Source organism: Aquarana catesbeiana, linkage group LG01 (genome assembly GCF_042186555.1).
Source record: "Aquarana catesbeiana isolate 2022-GZ linkage group LG01, ASM4218655v1, whole genome shotgun sequence".
In the NCBI taxonomy this organism is placed as follows: domain Eukaryota; kingdom Metazoa; phylum Chordata; class Amphibia; order Anura; family Ranidae; genus Aquarana; species Aquarana catesbeiana.
In genome coordinates, this window is record NC_133324.1 from 64,210,977 (window position 1) to 64,228,273 (window position 17,297).

The 17,297-nt window shown below is 46.6% G+C and overlaps 1 protein-coding gene across 2 annotated transcripts in view; it reads left to right on the plus strand.

Moving 5' to 3' along the window:
• The window catches only part of MYO5B (myosin VB), a 394,698-nt gene that overhangs the window by 197,954 nt on the left and 179,447 nt on the right, over window positions 1-17,297 (plus strand). For both annotated transcript variants that reach the window (XM_073619562.1, XM_073619572.1), the window contains exon 6: window positions 11,744-11,887. In XM_073619562.1, the coding sequence (XP_073475663.1) occupies window positions 11,744-11,887 (144 nt within the window). The remainder of the gene's footprint in view (window positions 1-11,743; window positions 11,888-17,297) is intronic.

The window sequence follows — 17,297 nt, forward strand, 5'->3', positions numbered from 1 at the left end:
ATATAGTCTATGCGGGAATGCATGAGGTGGGGGGCAGAATAGAATGTGAATTGCTTATCCCCTGGGTGTAAGGCTCTCCATGCATCGAATAAAGCATGTCGCCTAGTCAGCTGACGAAACAACTTGGAATCACGGACAGCCCGAGCCTGATGGGCTGCAGGGTTAATCACGTGACGGTCCAAACCCACTGAGTGCACCAAGTTGAAGTCTCCGCCAACGATTAAGTAATCATTGGGTTGTCTAAACAGGCGGGCGAGGACCCTAGATAGGAAATGTATTTGATGGGTATTGGGTGCATAGATATTACAGAAAGTTACCGCCTGTGTTTGCCACTGACCTCTTAGAATTATATAGTGTCCCCCCGGGTCGACGAGGGAGTCGGTGCATTTAAATGGAGAGCCTTTTTTAAACAGAATGGCAACACCCGCACGCTTACGAGGACTAAAGGCCTGATAAATCTGGGGGTACTGTTTGGATGCGAAGGCGAAAGCATTCCCTCTATTGAAGTGTGTCTCCTGCAGCATAGCTACATCTGCCCCAATCTGCCTGAGTTCCCTCAGTGCGAGATGTCTTTTTTTGTTTGAGTTCAAGCCATGGACATTAAACGATAAGATCTTAGCCATGGTCGATGGCGTGTGCGTGCATCAGATTACTTAGCTTATCCAGTCGTGGACCTTCCAGGAAGTCTAAGGTGCGACGGGGATCAGGCGTGAGAGGAAGCCGAGTGGTTGCTCCAGACCTGCGGTGAGCCATAAAAGGAAAAGAAATAGGGGTGGGGGGGAGATAGAAGAAGTAGAATAAGTGGAGGGGAGAAAAGAAAAGGAGAGAAATAGTTAGTAGCAAATCATTTAGTAATAAACATTTTGTTGTTGTCTCGGGCAGTAGAGACCGCCCGAATTCTAAGAGGTTCCAGTAGGTCCCCTCGGCCGGGGCCCCCAACGAGGGTTCAGGCCGGGGGGGCATAGCGAACAAACAAAATCAACTGTGTTCAAGTCCTCAAAACAGAGTGACAATAGGGAACTCTAGTGGGATTGACCTCTAGGGGGGGATCAGCGACCAAAAGTTCCACCGCTGAGCTGTCTCCAGCAAGAGGGGGGGTGCCCTGTGTTGCTAATGAAATGAGAGGTGGAGAAGGCCTAGGGGGGGTAGCTTATAATTGTATTGGGTGGGACAGGAGAGGGGGGAGATATAGTCATCCTTTTTTAGGCTTTGTTTTGGTGGATCCGCTGGGAGAGTCCCGATCTCTGGGTCGCTTAGTTGGTGGGACCTTCTGCCACACCACTGGAGGAGGTGTGGGCAAATCCACTAAGTCCCATTCAGGCAAGCGAGGTAGTGGGATTTCCATGGTGTCACAGAAATTTTCCAAGTCTTCTGGAAAGCGTAGCACCGCTGAGGCTGAAGGGGAATCCCCAGCGGTAGGTGATGTCGTTTTCCTGGAGCAGGATGAGTAGGGGATGGAGCAGTCTGCGTTTCTGTAATGTTATCCAGGAAAGGTCTGGAAATAGCTGGACCTGCGTGTTTTCAAAAAGAATCTTTTTTGTGGTGCGGGCTTTGCGCATGATGTCCTCTTTCAGGGGAAATGAATGGACCCTGCATATGACATCTCGGGGTCTGGAGATGGGCCCTTTGGGGCGGAGGGCACGGTGGGCACGGTCCATCTCAATGGGTTTGTTTGGGGGGTCCCCCAGAAGGTTGTTAAACAGGAGTTGCAGAGTTTCGTGAAGGTCTTCGGGACCCTCTGACTCAGGTAGACCCCGGACACGAATGTTGTTTCGACGTCCTCGGTTATCCAAGTCTTCGAGGTGACGTTGCATGTTCCGGAGCATTATATGATGGTCGGCCCCCTGTACTTGGGTGCGATGTACTGCCAGCTTGGTCTCCTGAATTTCCTCCTCCGCCATCTCCACCCTGTCAGATAGGTGTTTAAGGTTAGCATGTATCACTTGAATTTCTGCTCGGCATGCTGACTTGACTTCCTCGATGAGGAGTCTGAAGTCCTCCTTAGTGGGAATAGCCTGGAGACAGTCCTGCCATGAGGTGGGGTGCTGGAGGTGGTGAACGTGTTCCATATGGCGTTGTGGGCTATGTGGTGGGGATGGTTCCCTTGCGACTTGGGAGGATGCTGATCCCCTGGGGTCCCAGTGTTGTGGTTGAGGGACCGTCCTGTCCCCCCATGTGAGCCTCTGTGAGTGAGAGGGGAGACCCCCATCTCTAACCTCCATAGGGATCAGGGATGGCGAGCTTGTTATCTGGGCATATGATTTCGTCTGATTCGTTCCTTGCTCTGTGGACCTGGAGGCATTATGGCGGGTCTGTCTCTGTGGTTGAGGGGAGACCGGAGGGGGGCCGAAGTATGGTTGGAGGGTGTCACCGTCAAAGTTCATTTCTGATAACTGACCAATGTCCCCTGTGTTCCCTGGCCCTGGCAGTGGGGGGAAGTCACTGGGTTGCAGGGATGGTGTGGGGGTCGCCGTTCCTCCCAGGGACAGGGATGGATCAGACATGGTGCGCAGCAGCTGCGGGAAGGCCTGTGAGCACTGCGTGTAGGAGTTGGTGAAGAGGCCTAGTAAGGGGTCCTGTGGCGGGCCGGGATGCTTCCCTTGTGCTGGGAGTGGAGGGGGTGGACTCACCGCAGTTGTTCCCCTGCTTCTCCGGTCCCCTGTCTCCCGTTCCAGGTCCGCTGTGCTCTGGAGTAGTGGAGGGGATGCCGAGCTCCGCCGCGGTGACTGCCTCGTGGATGAGGCAGGAGCCGTCGGCGCCATCTTGTCCCTGCCGTCCTCGGACATAGAGGGATGTTTAAAGTACCCGTGGAGGGTTGTTGTGGAGCCGGACGGCGGTTGGGATGATCCCCTGGGTTTGGAGGATCTGGTTCTCCTGCTGCCTCCCATAAAATGTAGCTGAAAATCCCCCTTTCAGGCCTTAATGCTGCGGGCTGGTGGAGAGCTGAGGGCTCAGGCGTCCGTGCAGGGCAACTTCCGGTCCCGCCCCCCCACACATGAACTTTAATGGCATCCCAGTCTTAGTCCGTAGGGTTCAATATTGAGTTGGCCCACACTTTGCAGCTGTAACAGCTTCAACTCTTCTGGGAAGGCTGTCCACAAGGTTTAGGAGTGTGTCTATGGGAATGTTTGACCATTCTTCCAGAAGCACACTTGCGAGGTCACAAAGCACATTTGCGGGAGACACCCGCTGTTTTAGTTCTCAAAGGTGAGGCTGCAGATGGGCACTGATGATGCAGATGGGCACAGTGAGGCTGCAGATGGGCACTGATGATGCAGATGGGCACAGTGAGGCTGCAGATGGGCACTGATGATGCAGATGGGCACAGTGAGGCTGCAGATGGGCACTGATGATGCAGATGGACACAGTGAGGCTGCAGATGGGCACTGATGATGCAGGTGGGCACAGTGAGGCTGCAGATGGGAACAGTGAGGCTGCAGATGGGCACTGATGATGCAGATGGGCACAGTGAGGCTGCAGATGGGCACTGATGATGCAGATGGGCACAGTGAGGCTGCAGATGGGCACTGATGATGCAGATGGACACAGTGAGGCTGCAGATGGGAACAGTGAGGCTGCAGATGGGCACTAATGATGCAGGTGGGCACAGTGAGGTTGCAAATGGGCACAGTGAGGCTGCAGATGGGCACAGTGAGGCTGCAGATGGGCATTGTTTTACCCAGTAGCTGCTGCATTTCCCACCCTAGGCTTATACTCGAGTCAATAAGTTTTCCCAGTTTTTTTGTGGTAAAATTAGGTGCCTCTGCTTACATTCGGGTCGGCCTATACGTGAGGGTATATAGGGTAGATTAACGGCCGGGCACATGGATTGGGGGTGGGGGCGGGGTTCTGGGCTGCTACTGCTACAGACAGCCTCTGTTCAGCCTGTAATGCAATTATAGTCCTTTGATCCAGAGAAGAAGCCATGTACACCTAGGATGATACTACTGATAGACAATTACAGCTCGGTGCACCGACCTGTCATTATGTGACACACCCAGCATCTGCTGAACACCTGCACTACATTGTGTTTGGTTAACCAAAGAAGCCATTTTCACCCTGGGAGAATTGACCCTGTGTTCATTTCAATCACCCGATCATCTGCAGGAGACAATTAGAATAAAAAAAACCTCAAATGATTGAATGTTTGAGTATAAAGGTTCACTTTACCAGAATGAGAAGGACTCCTTTATTACTTCATTCACAAGGAGAGCTTATACGGTTTTCTCTGTAGGCTCAAATTTTGAGGTCACTGTTGTTTAACTACGTATATCTAAACCCAGAGCTCCTTTTGCTTTAACCACTTCAATACCGGGCACTTTCACCCCCTTCCTGCCCAGGCCAATTTTCAGCTTTCAGCGCTGTCACACTTTGAATGACAATTGCGCGGTCATGTAACACTGTACCCAAACTACATTTTTATCCCTTTGTTCACACAACTAGACCTTTCATTTGGTGGTATTGTCGCTAGGTTTTTTATTTTCTGCTAAATAAACAAAAAACTACAGAAAATTGTGAACAAAAAATAAAACGCTTTTTTCTTTGTTATATAATTTGGCAAATAAATAATTGTTCTTCATAAATTTGGGCCAAAATTTATTTTACTACATTTCCTTGGTCAAAATGACCCAAATCCATGTATATTATTTAGTCTGTAGGAAAGTTATAGAGCCCACAAACTATGGTATACACACTATATTACCAAAAGTATTGGGACGCCTGCCTTTACACGCACATGAAATTTAATGGCATCCCAGTCTTAGTCCGTAGGGTTCAATATTGACTTGGCCCACCCTTTGCAGCTATAACAGCTTCAACTCTTCTAGGAAGGATGTCCACAAGGTTTAGAAGTGTGTCTATGGGAATGTTTGACCATTCTTCCAGAAGTGCATTTGTGATGTCAGGCACTGATGTGGACGAGAAGGCCTGGTTTGCAGTCTCCGCTCTAATTCATCCCAAAGGTGTTCTATCAGGTTGAGGTCAGGACTCTGTGCAGGCCAGTCAATATAACTTTCTGCTATTAAACGTATCCAGCAAAATTAAAAAAAAATCGAATTTCATCAGAAATTTAGGCCAAAATGTTTTCTGCTACATGTTGTTGGGAAAAAAAAATCCCAATAAGTGTACGTTGATCGGTTTGCGTGAAAGTTATAGTGTCTACAAACTATGGTGTATATATATATATATATATATATGTGTGTGTGTGTGTATATATATGTATATATATATTTTTTTTTTCAGTGTATATTTCTTTTATATTCTTTTATACTAATGGCGGCGATTAGTGACTTATAATGGGACTGTGATAGTCCGGCGGACAATCTGACACTGTGGGGAAACTGACTGACTGCCATTGACATCATCAGTGACCCTAATACAGTGTTCAGTGACAGTAATATGCACTGTCACTGTACTTATGACACTGACTGGGAAGGGGTTAACATTTAGGGGTAATCAGAGGGTTAACTGTGTGTAAAGGTTGAACAAAAACAGCACATCGCCGCTGACAGAAGAGAGCTCTGTGTTGTGTGCCAACACAGAGCTCTCTTCTGTCATTCGCTCAGCTGAACAGCGGGTGCTGCAGCGAAAAACAGCACAGCCAGGGTGGTAGGCGCATGCGCGCCCCCTACACAGAAGGAGCGGATCCTGAACATGTACGTAATCCGGCGCAAGGGAGGCTGCTCTGCCACAGTATATCTGCCATAGTCAGTGGTTAGTTTAGTATATCTAAACCCAATGCGCATATTGCTTTAAAGCAGAGCGTAACTGTATCTGAGTACCACAAACTGGAAACTCCATTTAATTAATTCTTAATACTCAAAGCAAGCTCATCCATCCATCCATGTCTCCATGCTTTATTTTGTTCAGAAGTCACTTTGAAAAACACCCCGTAGCGTTTCTGGCCGTGGTCATCTTGAGTAGAGAGAAAAGATGATTCATGTAGCATTTACTTCCTGGAATCCATCTACCCTTAGCTCAGGCATGCAGGCAGGAGGGTATGCTAAGCTGAGAAAACCCCCTCCTCCTCTCCTCCAGATGAAAGGAAAAAAATACCCATAAAGGCTCCTGGGATGTATGGCACCATTTTGGCCTAGGCCAGAAATCAGGCAGCAACTGAAGAAATGTAAAAAAAAAAAAAAAGTTAACACAAGTAACTAGAATATACCTTCCTATCTGTTTACTAATGCTAAGGATTACAAATTGTTAAAAGAGAAGTATGTTTTTTTTTTTTCTGTCCCCCACCGGCTCTAACATTGATAACTGAGTGATCAAACACCGGTGATCGCTCATTTCTCAGTTACCTGAGCAGAGAGCTGGTGACTGTCAGTCACCAGCTCTCTGCTCTGACAATGCCCCCCGCCCCCCCTCACTACGCTCAATGGCGCTCTGGGCTGTGGAGGGGGCGGGAGCGGCTCGCTGAGAGCCTGAGCCAGGTGGAGGTCCAGGCATGTGGGCGGATCCCGACTTCATTGTCGCGATCTTGTCCGAGCCTGGACCAGGTCTGTGACGTCAGCTGACAGCGGGCTTCAGCCCACTGTCTGCTGAAAACGGGTCACAGGAGAGGGCATGACAGAGTGACAATGCAGAACAATAGTGACACAGGGACAGGACATTGTCAGCCTATAATAGGAAGTCTATAACAGGAACTTTCATGGCATTTAAATAAAAGCTGCAGATTAAAAAAGATTGAAAATTACTTTAAAAAATTACAATAACATGTTGAAGCTGAACTTTAGTCTCTCAATCTACATTAAAGTAGAAGTACAGCCAAATCTTATTTGGTTGTACTTCTATGGATCACAGGAGTGCAGTTCATTTTGCGCTCCTGTGACCCATTTTCAGCAGACAGTGGGCTGAAGCCCGCTGTCGGCTGACGTCACAGACCTGGTCCAGGCTCAGGCAAGATTGCGACAATGAAGTCGGGATTCACTCACAATCCTGGACCGGCACCTGGCTCAAGCTCTCAGCGAGCTGCTCCCACCCCCTCCACAGCCCAGAGCGCCAGTGAGCACAGTGGGGGGGGGGGGGGGCAGCATTGTCAGAGCAGAGAGCTGGTGACTGACGGTCACCAGCTCTCTGCTCAGGTAACTTTGAGAACTGAGCGATCACCGGTGTTTGATCACTCGGTTATCGATGTTAGAGCCAGTGGAGGACAGATGCAGCATCCACCTAGGTAAGTATGATTGTGAAAAAAAAAACATACTTCTCTTTTTAACAGTTTTTAATCCTTAGCATTAGTAAACAGATAATGGTAACAGTGGAACATGGCCATGCTGAAACTTATTACTGGGCCATGTGCCACTGTTACCATCATCATGAAATCTGCCCTGGGACTTGCCATGCAGCCACCACTGGAGTGAATGTAGACAGAATGCAGCTGCAAAAACTGCAGCAGATCAGCGGCACTGAAATGTAACAAAGGACAGAAAAAGGTGAAAACAGCTGTTTTTTTTTAATGACAATTGTTTATATTACACAGTGCTTTAGCAAACTGAGTGGCATTCAGTTAGGGTTTACATCTACTTTAAAAATAATAGGAGTATGGCCAAAGCTTCTTTTGTCTCTACTTCTTTTCTGGATCACAGGAGTGCACTTAGTTCTGCACTCCTGTGACCCAGATTGAGATGATGGCGAGCTAAAATATGCTGTCAGCTGATGTCACAGAGCCAGTCCTGGCTCTGTAGGGATCCCAACAATAATGCCGGGATCCACCCAGATGCTTGACTGGCAGCTGGCTCAGCCTCTCGGCTCACTGCTAAGAACCTGTGCCAGCCGTTCCTACTCCTTCCACAGCCTGGCGCACCAGTGAGCACTGGAGAGGCGGAGTACAGAGTTGGTGACTGACAGTGAAGGCTGAGAACTGAGAGATCAGCGGCCTTTGAACGCTCAGTTCTTGGTTCTAGAGCCAGTGGGGGACAGCTGCAACATTGGATCGACCCTGGAGCCATCTGGGTGAGCATGTTAGTTTATTTTTTCCCATCCCGCAAATCTCTTTACTCTAACCTCCGCCAGTGTGTTTATTTTTTGGATAGAGTGTCCTCGAGCTATTATCATCATAAATTGAGCTACTTGTAAATATAGATCGTTCTTGGGTATCCCTGCAGATTTGTGATAATTCAAGACAAATTTATTCACATTTTTTTAAAAGGCCCTGGTTAGTTCTCATGAACGAGGTCCAATGGGGATTGATGTTTCAGTGGGGATCTTAAAAAAACAATAAAAAAAAAAGGTAAAAGAGTATCTACGCCAATGTTGAAAATTGAAAATGCAGAAGAAAATTTTGAGCTAAAAGCTAAGATCAGCAATGTGAAGAATGAACTTTTCACTTTTAAGGCCCCTTTCACACTTGTGCGACTTGTCCTGCGACTTGGGACTCCCAAGTCACAGGACAAGTCGTTCCCCATGTTTTCCGATGAGTACCATTCATATCTGTGCGACTTCAAGTCTCAGCAACTTTATAGTAGTCCCTGCACTACTTTGGCCCAACTTTGATGCGATTTGAGGTCCATAGACCTGAAGTTTACACAGGCATTGCTTAAAGTCGCATCAAAATCGCACGACTTTCAGGTCGCACAGGTGTGAAAGGGGCCTAAGTAATCTAATACAAACATAATGGATTTATAAAAAAATGTCACTCTGAGATGATAGCTTACCTGCCAAGTGGCTCTGAATGAGTTATCTGGTACTTCTCTCTCTTTTAGATTAGAATAGGGAAGTACGTGATGGGTAACACTGGCAGCAACGATAAGAGAGTTAAAGTAAACCTATACTTAAAGCTGAACTCCGGTCAGAACAAATTGCTAATGCAAAAGACATCCCTTACCATAAAGCTGAACTCTGGGCAAAAAAAGATTTGCCCTTGCAGTGGGTTCTCCTCCCGACTGCAAGGGTTAATTCTAATGAGCCACGAAGCGTGTTGATGATGTGTTTTAACCTGTTACTTATGATCAGTAAAATGCTGACCTACTTGAATAATCTACTTGGAAGCACCTTTATGTATAATGGGCACCTCTGCAGAATTGTGACCAGGTGTATGCATGCACAATGCACACGGGCACGCTCATGCTTACTGGTCTTTCAGCTATTCCCTGTGTCCTAATTCTATTCTGCTTGTTCCCTTGTTACTGACCTGGCCTGCCTCTGACCTCAACTTTGTCACCAATCCTGACCCCAGCTCTGTTCCTGACCACGTCTCTGCCTTATGAATCTGTACCTGGCTGCTCGCCTCGGCTGCCCCTGTGACCACGCTTCTGTTCCCGATTCGGTTCCAGCGTTCTGTTCGAGTACCTACCTGGTTGTCATCTGCACCAGCTCTGCTTACCACAGGGAGTTCCTGTCACAAGTCTATTGAGAGCTCCAGCAAACCTTGTATCTAGACCCTGCAGCCCAGGTGGAGTGCCCCTTTAACTTTGGCTGGATTTCCTTGCACAGTTCCTGTTCCTGACCTGATGCTCTGCCAGCCTGCCAGGGATGGCATCACCTGCTGCAAGCACTTCTTTCTACACCTGCTGGCACTTGTTTTCCTCCTGTCCCTCGGTACCCTCTGTTCCATGCTCAGCAGGACCTGGGCTGGAGATGCAAGAGAGGCCAACCTCATCATTTCAGTCTCCGATCAGGTACAGGACAGCACCAAACTTTGTGTCCAGGATGCTGTAGTTCTTCTTGCTGTGCCACCTGAGATACTGGACAGCTCCCTGTCTGACCCTTTGTAAGCCATGTCTCTTCCTGTTTGCCAGATTATTGTGCTCTCCCTGCCTGATTCCTTGGACAACCTTGCTTTGTGTTTTTTTTCTGGTAAACCTTGAACCCTTTGCTCCTCCCATTAAATTCTTGATTAAGGCCTGATTCACACTTGTGCAGGTTGCAGTTTGCATATTGCAGGTGCATTTTGCGTTCTTTCAATACACATCTTTAAACCATTGAAGTCTATGGAACCAAAACCCAGAAAAAAAAAAACCTGGCCCTTTCCATAAAATGCACAGATGTGAACTACATCCATTGGAAACCATGTTAAATGGACTGTAGTGTGTTTCTGCAAAACTGAAAATGCACTACAAAATGCATAGGTGCACTTAAGGAACTCAGTCAAGTAATTGCCAGACCATTGTTCCTAATTTTTACGAACAGTCTACTGACTGGAATGGTACCAGGTGATTGGAGAAAAGCCAATGTAGCACCAATATTTAAAAAAGGGCCAAGATACATCTCTGGGAATTACAGACCAGTTAGCCTAACATCAATAGTATGCAAACTCTTGAACTGGATGACAAGGGACTATATACAAGATTTTAGTAATGAGAATGGTATCATTAGCAGTAATCAGCATGGATTCATGAAGAATCGTTCTTGCCAAACCAATCTATTAACCTTCTATGAGGAGGTGAGCTGCCATCTAGATAAAGGAAGGCCTGTAGACGTGTATCTGGATTTAGCAACAGCATTTGATTCAGTTCCCCCAATAAACGTTTACTGTACAAACTAAGGTCTGTCGGCATGGACCATAGGGGTGAGTACATGGATTGAAAACTGGACGAGTTCAGAGGGTGGTGATAAATGGGGAGTACTCAGAATGGTCAGGGGTGGGAAGTTGGGTCCCCCAGGGTTCTGTTCTAGGACCTGCCTATTGCAGAATTCCCTGTAGAGTATTTCTGGGTAAATTAAAAAAAAACATATTTGGTACATCTCTGCAATACATGTACATTTCCTCATGCCTTATCCAGAAATCCAGTGAGCTTGTAACTTCCTTTTTGGAGTGCCTATTCACCCCCCCCCCCCCCCCCCCCCTCTATCTGTCCCACTCCATTTGCCTACTTTGAATTATTTTCCAGCAAAGCAGTGCTTCTGCCTTCCCATCCATACATTAAATATATGGAAGGGCTCTTAGGAGATGTAGTTCTGGGGGTGTATTTTGCCAGGAAAACAATGCTGCTGCCTGCCCATACACAGTGGGGTTGATTTACCAAAGGCAAATAGACTGTGTACTTTGCACGTGCAGTTGCACTCATTTTCCTTTAATAAATGTAATTTGGTGAATCTTCTTTGTAAAGTTTACCCACTCGGGCACAAAGAGAAAAAAAAAAGCATTTTTGCTTGCATGTGATTGGATGATGGACATCAACAGAGTTTCACCGCATTTAACTAAGCTCTGGGGCAAATGACGGCAACTGCACTTGCAAAGTGCACAGTCTTTTTGCCTTTAGTAAATCAACCTCTGTGTTTAAGGAAAGGTCTCTTGGGAGACATAGTTCTGGTGGCGGATGTTTACAACTATAGGAACTGAGCTCCCAACAGCTGCCCCTACAAGAATTTTACAAGCCCGCTGATGAAATCTAGCTTTAGAGCAAAGGTAAAAGGAAAATGATGCTGTGACTTGAAGTAGAGGAGTATAAGGAGGTTTGAAATGGCATTTGGGCAATTCCTGGACATGCCCTTTAAGCAATATGTTCTGGATTGGAACCCACCCCAGCCTGCGATTGGACAGTGGAGGAGCAGAAACACTCTTATGAGACCATCCCTGTACTCTTCCTTTTCTGTACATGTGATCATTTGTGTAGTAGAGCCCTGACTGGCTCACAATAGTTCTGCTGTACTTGAGTATTTGTAGGAGACATCAAGACAAGTACTCAGTCTATGCCTAGGTAAAAATACATTCAATGATTTTCTCAATCAGATAACTGGGATAATGGTCATTTGTATATCTGTTTGGATATGAGCTTCTAACGCCCAATATTTGCTCCCCTAGGCCATCGGTAATGCCAAAACAACACGAAATGATAACAGCAGTCGATTCGGAAAGTACATTCAGATTGGATTCGACAAAAGATATCACATCATTGGTGCCAATATGAGGACATACTTGCTGGAGAAGTCACGTGTGGTGTTTCAGGTCTGTAACTTCCGCTATACGTTAAATAAAAAAATGTTTTCTTTGTAATGGGATTTTTGTATAACGTTTACAACTTACTTCAGATAGTTGTGCTGTAATGCTGTACATTATATATTTCATATTGGTCCTCTCTGTACCCTGCGCTGGATACTGTATTCTCTACACAGTTCCACTCTGTCCATTGTGTTCTATAATATATATCCCACCCCACCATGCTCTATCCACTGTGCTTTACATTATATTTCCCACCCCACCATGCTCTGTCCACTGTGCTTTACATTATATTTCCCACCCCACCATGCTCTGTCCACTGTGCTTTACATTATATTTCCCACCCCACCATGCTCTGTCCACTGTGCTGTACATTATATAACCCACCCCACCATGCTCTATCCACTGTGCTGTACATTGTATGACCCACCACTCCATTCTCTGTCCACTGTGCTGTACATTATATAACCCACCCCACCATGCTCTATCCACTGTGCTGTACATTATATGACCCACCCCACCATGCTCTGTCCACTGTGCTGTACATTATATGACCCACCCCACCATGCTCTGTCCACTGTGCTGTACATTATATAACCCACCCCACCATGCTCTATCCACTGTGCTGTACATTATATGACCCACCACTCCATTCTGTGTCCATTGTGCTGTACATTATATGACCCACCCCACCATGCACTGTCCACTGTGCTGTACATTATATGACCCACCCCACCATGCTCTGTCCACTGTGCTGTACATTATATAACCCACCCCACCATGCTCTATCCACTGTGCTGTACATTGTATGACCCACCACTCCATTCTCTGTCCACTGTGCTGTACATTATATGACCCACTCCACCATGCTCTATCCACTGTGCTGTACATTGTATGACCCACCACTCCATTCTCTGTCCACTGTGCTGTACATTATATAACCCACCCCACCATGCACTGTCCATTGTGCTGTACATTATATGACCCACCCCACCATGCACTGTCCACTGTGCTGTACATTATATGACCCACCCCACCATGCTCTGTCCACTGTGCTGTACATTATATAACCCACCCCACCATGCTCTATCCACTGTGCTGTACATTGTATGACCCACCACTCCATTCTCTGTCCACTGTGCTGTACATTATATGACCCACCCCACCATGCTCTATCCACTGTGCTGTACATTGTATGACCCACCCCACCATGCTCTATCCACTGTGCTGTACATTGTATGACCCACCACTCCATTCTCTGTCCACTGTGCTGTACATTATATAACCCACCCCACCATGCTCTATCCACTGTGCTGTACATTATATATCCCACCCCACCATGCTCTGTCCACTGTGTTCTATAATATATAACCCTCCATAGTACACTCTATCCACTGTGCTGTACATTATTTAACCCACAACACTCCATTATGTACACTCCCTCAGTACACTCTGCTTTTTTATTTTTTACATTCTTGTAGTGTTTGTTTAGTGTGTATATATAACCATATACTGCACACTGCTCCAATCTGTACACAAGGGAGTAGATTTACTAAAACTGGAGAGTGCAAAATCTGGTGCAGCTGTGCATGGTAGCCAATCAGATTCCAGGTTTTATGGTTAAAACTTAAAGCGGAGCTCCGCCCGCCCCTTTAAAATATAAAAGTTAGCAGTTGCACATACTGTAGCTGCTGGCTTTTAACATTAGGACAATTACCTGTCCTGGAGTCCAGCGATGTCGGCATCGCAGCTGATGTTTCCATCAGCTGGTTGGGTGCTGCTGCCTTTCGGCTTTAAGGCCGGGTCACTACTGCCCATGCGCGAAGTGCGCTGCGCTCTCTCACTGGCCCGGCAGAAGGAGAGGGGTGAGAAGGGGAGCCGAGCTGCTGGCAGTATTTGGGGACACATAATCCCCCCCCACTGAGACCAATGAAGGGCCACAATTCCTCCCAATTACACCAACGGTGGGGCACAATTCCTCCCAATGACAGCAACAATTGGGCCCAATGACACCAATGACGGGGCACAATTCCTCCCAATGACACCAACAATTCCTCCCAATGACACCAAGGATGGGGCACAATTCCTCCCATTGACACCAACGATGGGGCACAATTCCTCCCAATGACACCAACGATGGGGCACAATTCCTCCCAATGACACCAACGATGGGGCACAATTCTTCCCAGTGACACCAATGATGGGGCACATGGACGACAATGATGGGGCATTGTTTATTGCCACCAACGTCGGAAACTTCTCTACTCCAATTGGCAACAGTCCGGCCCCCCTAAAGTCCAAGGGACAGTAAACTGGCCCCCTGTTTAGAAAGTTTGGAGACCCCTGCTGTAGTGTATACTGTACTACATAATTCATGCAACGTCTACACGTGTTTTTATTTTTGGCCAGATGTAGGCTCCAGTTTTGTTAAATGTAATGTACAGACACCAACAATATGTAGGAGGTGCAAGAGCACCAGAAGATGGGGCCACAGGCAAGACCCGGCCGAGGGGTAGGCAGAGTAGGCAACCAACTTTGGCTCTTCAGCAGGAGGGGTGGAACTGGGCAGGTTACTGCAACCTATGCTTCTCCAGTAGTTCACAGTTCATGGGGGGGAGGGCATACTTTGTGCTTTTCACTTTGGGTGTTGAATGACCTTGTTCCTCCACTGGTTGCAGGTGCCATTGGGGGAAACGTAGACAAATTTCCTCTGCTTTGGTTTTAATTAAAAAAAAAAAAAAAATTGCTGCTTCTGAGTTCCCTCATATGACCTTATGCCAAGGCAAGGATGACCTAGTGATAATACAGTAGAAGTTATATCATTACTGTGCTGTACATGGTCTGTGCAGAGAGCACAGATGTGAGAGCGGCCCACAGGTCCCACTCACTACAGGCTACCTGCAGAAAGCTACAGGAGGGGGCGGAGATAGGACCACTCGCCCTGCACAAGGAGAGAGAGTAGCAGTGACTGGTCTTTAGTACAGGAAACTCCTGTACAGAGGCAAAGTTACACTGGATCTTTGCACAAATCTAAAGAGCAACAAGGATGTGGAATTCCCTTCCACAGGCGGTGGTTTCAGCGGGGGGGCGGCATAGATAGTTTCAAAAAACTATTAGATAAGCACCTGAATTACCACAACATACAGGGATATACAATGTAATACTGACATATAATCACACACATAGGTTGGACTTGATGGACTTGTGTCTTTTTTCAACCTCATGTAACTATATGTAAAGTAAATACACAAATTACACCAAGATTCCAGGAAGAATACATGTCTCTTGCATTTGGACACTATGTCAGAAACCATGAAATCAGACCGAGACAGAAGTACAGTTAAATCACACTTGTTTAATAATAAAAGTAAAAAAAAAAACGTAGTCAAAACATAGCCAAAATTCAGTAACCGGAACGGATAGTCAGCCAAGCCAGAAGTCAGGGATCAAAGTAGTTGAACAGCAAGCATGATCTGGAGCCAGAAGGGATGTCGGCAAAGCAAGTCTTTAAGGCTGCTTTTACACTGAGGCGCTTTGCAGGCGCTAAAGTGCTAAAAATAGCGCCTGCAAAGCACCCTGAAAGAGCCGCTCAATGCACTCCAATGTAAAAAGCCCCGAGGGCTTTCACACTGGAGCGGTGCGCTTGCAGGGTGGTCAAAAAAGTCCTGCAAGCCACATCTTTGGAGCGCTGTAGGAGCGGTATATCTACCGGTCACAAAGTGCCCCTTCCCATTGAAAACAATGGGGCAGCGCTGCAAACCCGCCGGCAAAGCGCCACTGCTGTGGCGCTTTGCGGGCAGCTTCAACCCTTTTTCGGCCGCTAGCGGAGGTTAAAACCGCCCCGCTAGCGGGCGAACAGCGCCGCTACAATGACGTTAAAGCGGCGCTATATTTAGCACCGCTGTACCGCCAGCGCCCGCACACCTCAATGTGAAAGTACCGTAAACAGGAACGCAGGCAATAGTTTCTTGTGATGTGACCAAGGCAAAGGCAGAGCTCCTCTGGACTGGACGGCTTAAGTAGGCAGGACTGACGAGCAGGATATCATCAACAGCTGAGTAACTGTGGCGAGAGATGGGAGCTGGCAATTAGCTGACAGCTGAGCGGCCAGCTCAGAGAAGGAAGGGCTGAGCCCAGCCCTGACACCCTATTTTCTTATCCTGAAGTTAGGCTTTAAAATAAACCTGTGGCCAGGTTACGGAAATTTTTTTGGAATTTACTGCTTTTTTAGGTTGGAGAGATTTCCTCTCACTTCCTGTTCTGACAGCAACACAGATATAATTTTTGTATTTATTAGTAGAGTAAGTGAGGACTGGAACCCCAGTTTTTGCTCTTTAATGCTGTGTACCCTTTCCATATTCTCCCCCATTTCATGTCTGGTGAAACCGTTGTCACCGGGACAATAAATAATTGAGGGTAAATCTCAGATCGCAATAAAGTCCCAACAGGGAGGGGTTTTAATCGTTCCACACTCTTATACAATACAAAAAAAAAAGTTTTGGCTTGACATCCATTTGAACTGTATTTGTTCTCTGCTGCTCCAGTGATGAGATGAGCAGACGGGATTTAGGCTGAGCAGAGACATAACAAGATTGAAGCTGGTTCCCCAACGGAGGACAGGTCTTCCATCACTTCCAGCCTCTGCCGCAAGACAGATGAGCCTCTTCACTTCTTGTTTCATTTTGTCTTTATATAAAAAACCCATGTTGTCAGCGAGGCCTCTGAAAGATAAGACTCAGAAAATCAGGAGCACGTTAAAGGGGTCTTTAGCCTAATTTTTTTTTCTGTGAGAGAAGGCTAATGCACTGTACAGGAGCATGTTGTGGTATTTGGGGTCTTCAACTTTCCCAGGACCCAACAAGAAGATCCACTACTGACATCACCTCTCTTAGACAAGCCCACGGGAGTAAAGCCTGTCTTTTTGACGATTTTATCCCAAAATGTTTTTTTTTTTTTTTTTTTCTGTTTTGGCAGGGATTGTGGCTTTACCAGAACCCAAGGTATGATGAATATTTTTTTAAGTGCCCATACACTTTCAGTGGTCAACTTGTAAAACTTGGCTTTACAAGATACATTAGGTCCAAAATGGCCCATTTTGTGTTTTGGATGGATTATGGAAAGGTTAGAACCAGTATATATATTTTTCCATTGGGGAGGTTCCCCCTCACTTAACCCAGACACAACAAAGTTAGGGGAAGTCCCCTCCTAGGTACAATATCAAAACTTAAAATTGTGCATCGCTACCCAAGATATATCATATACATGAATTTACATCAAACGTGACACTGAATATTCACATGTAATAAAATAAAACGTGCGTAAAAAAAGTGAATAAATCAGTATAGACCCCCCACAAATTATAAGGGAAACAATTAAGTGTCCTCACACACCATGCAATAACCAAAAGTGATTGATGAAT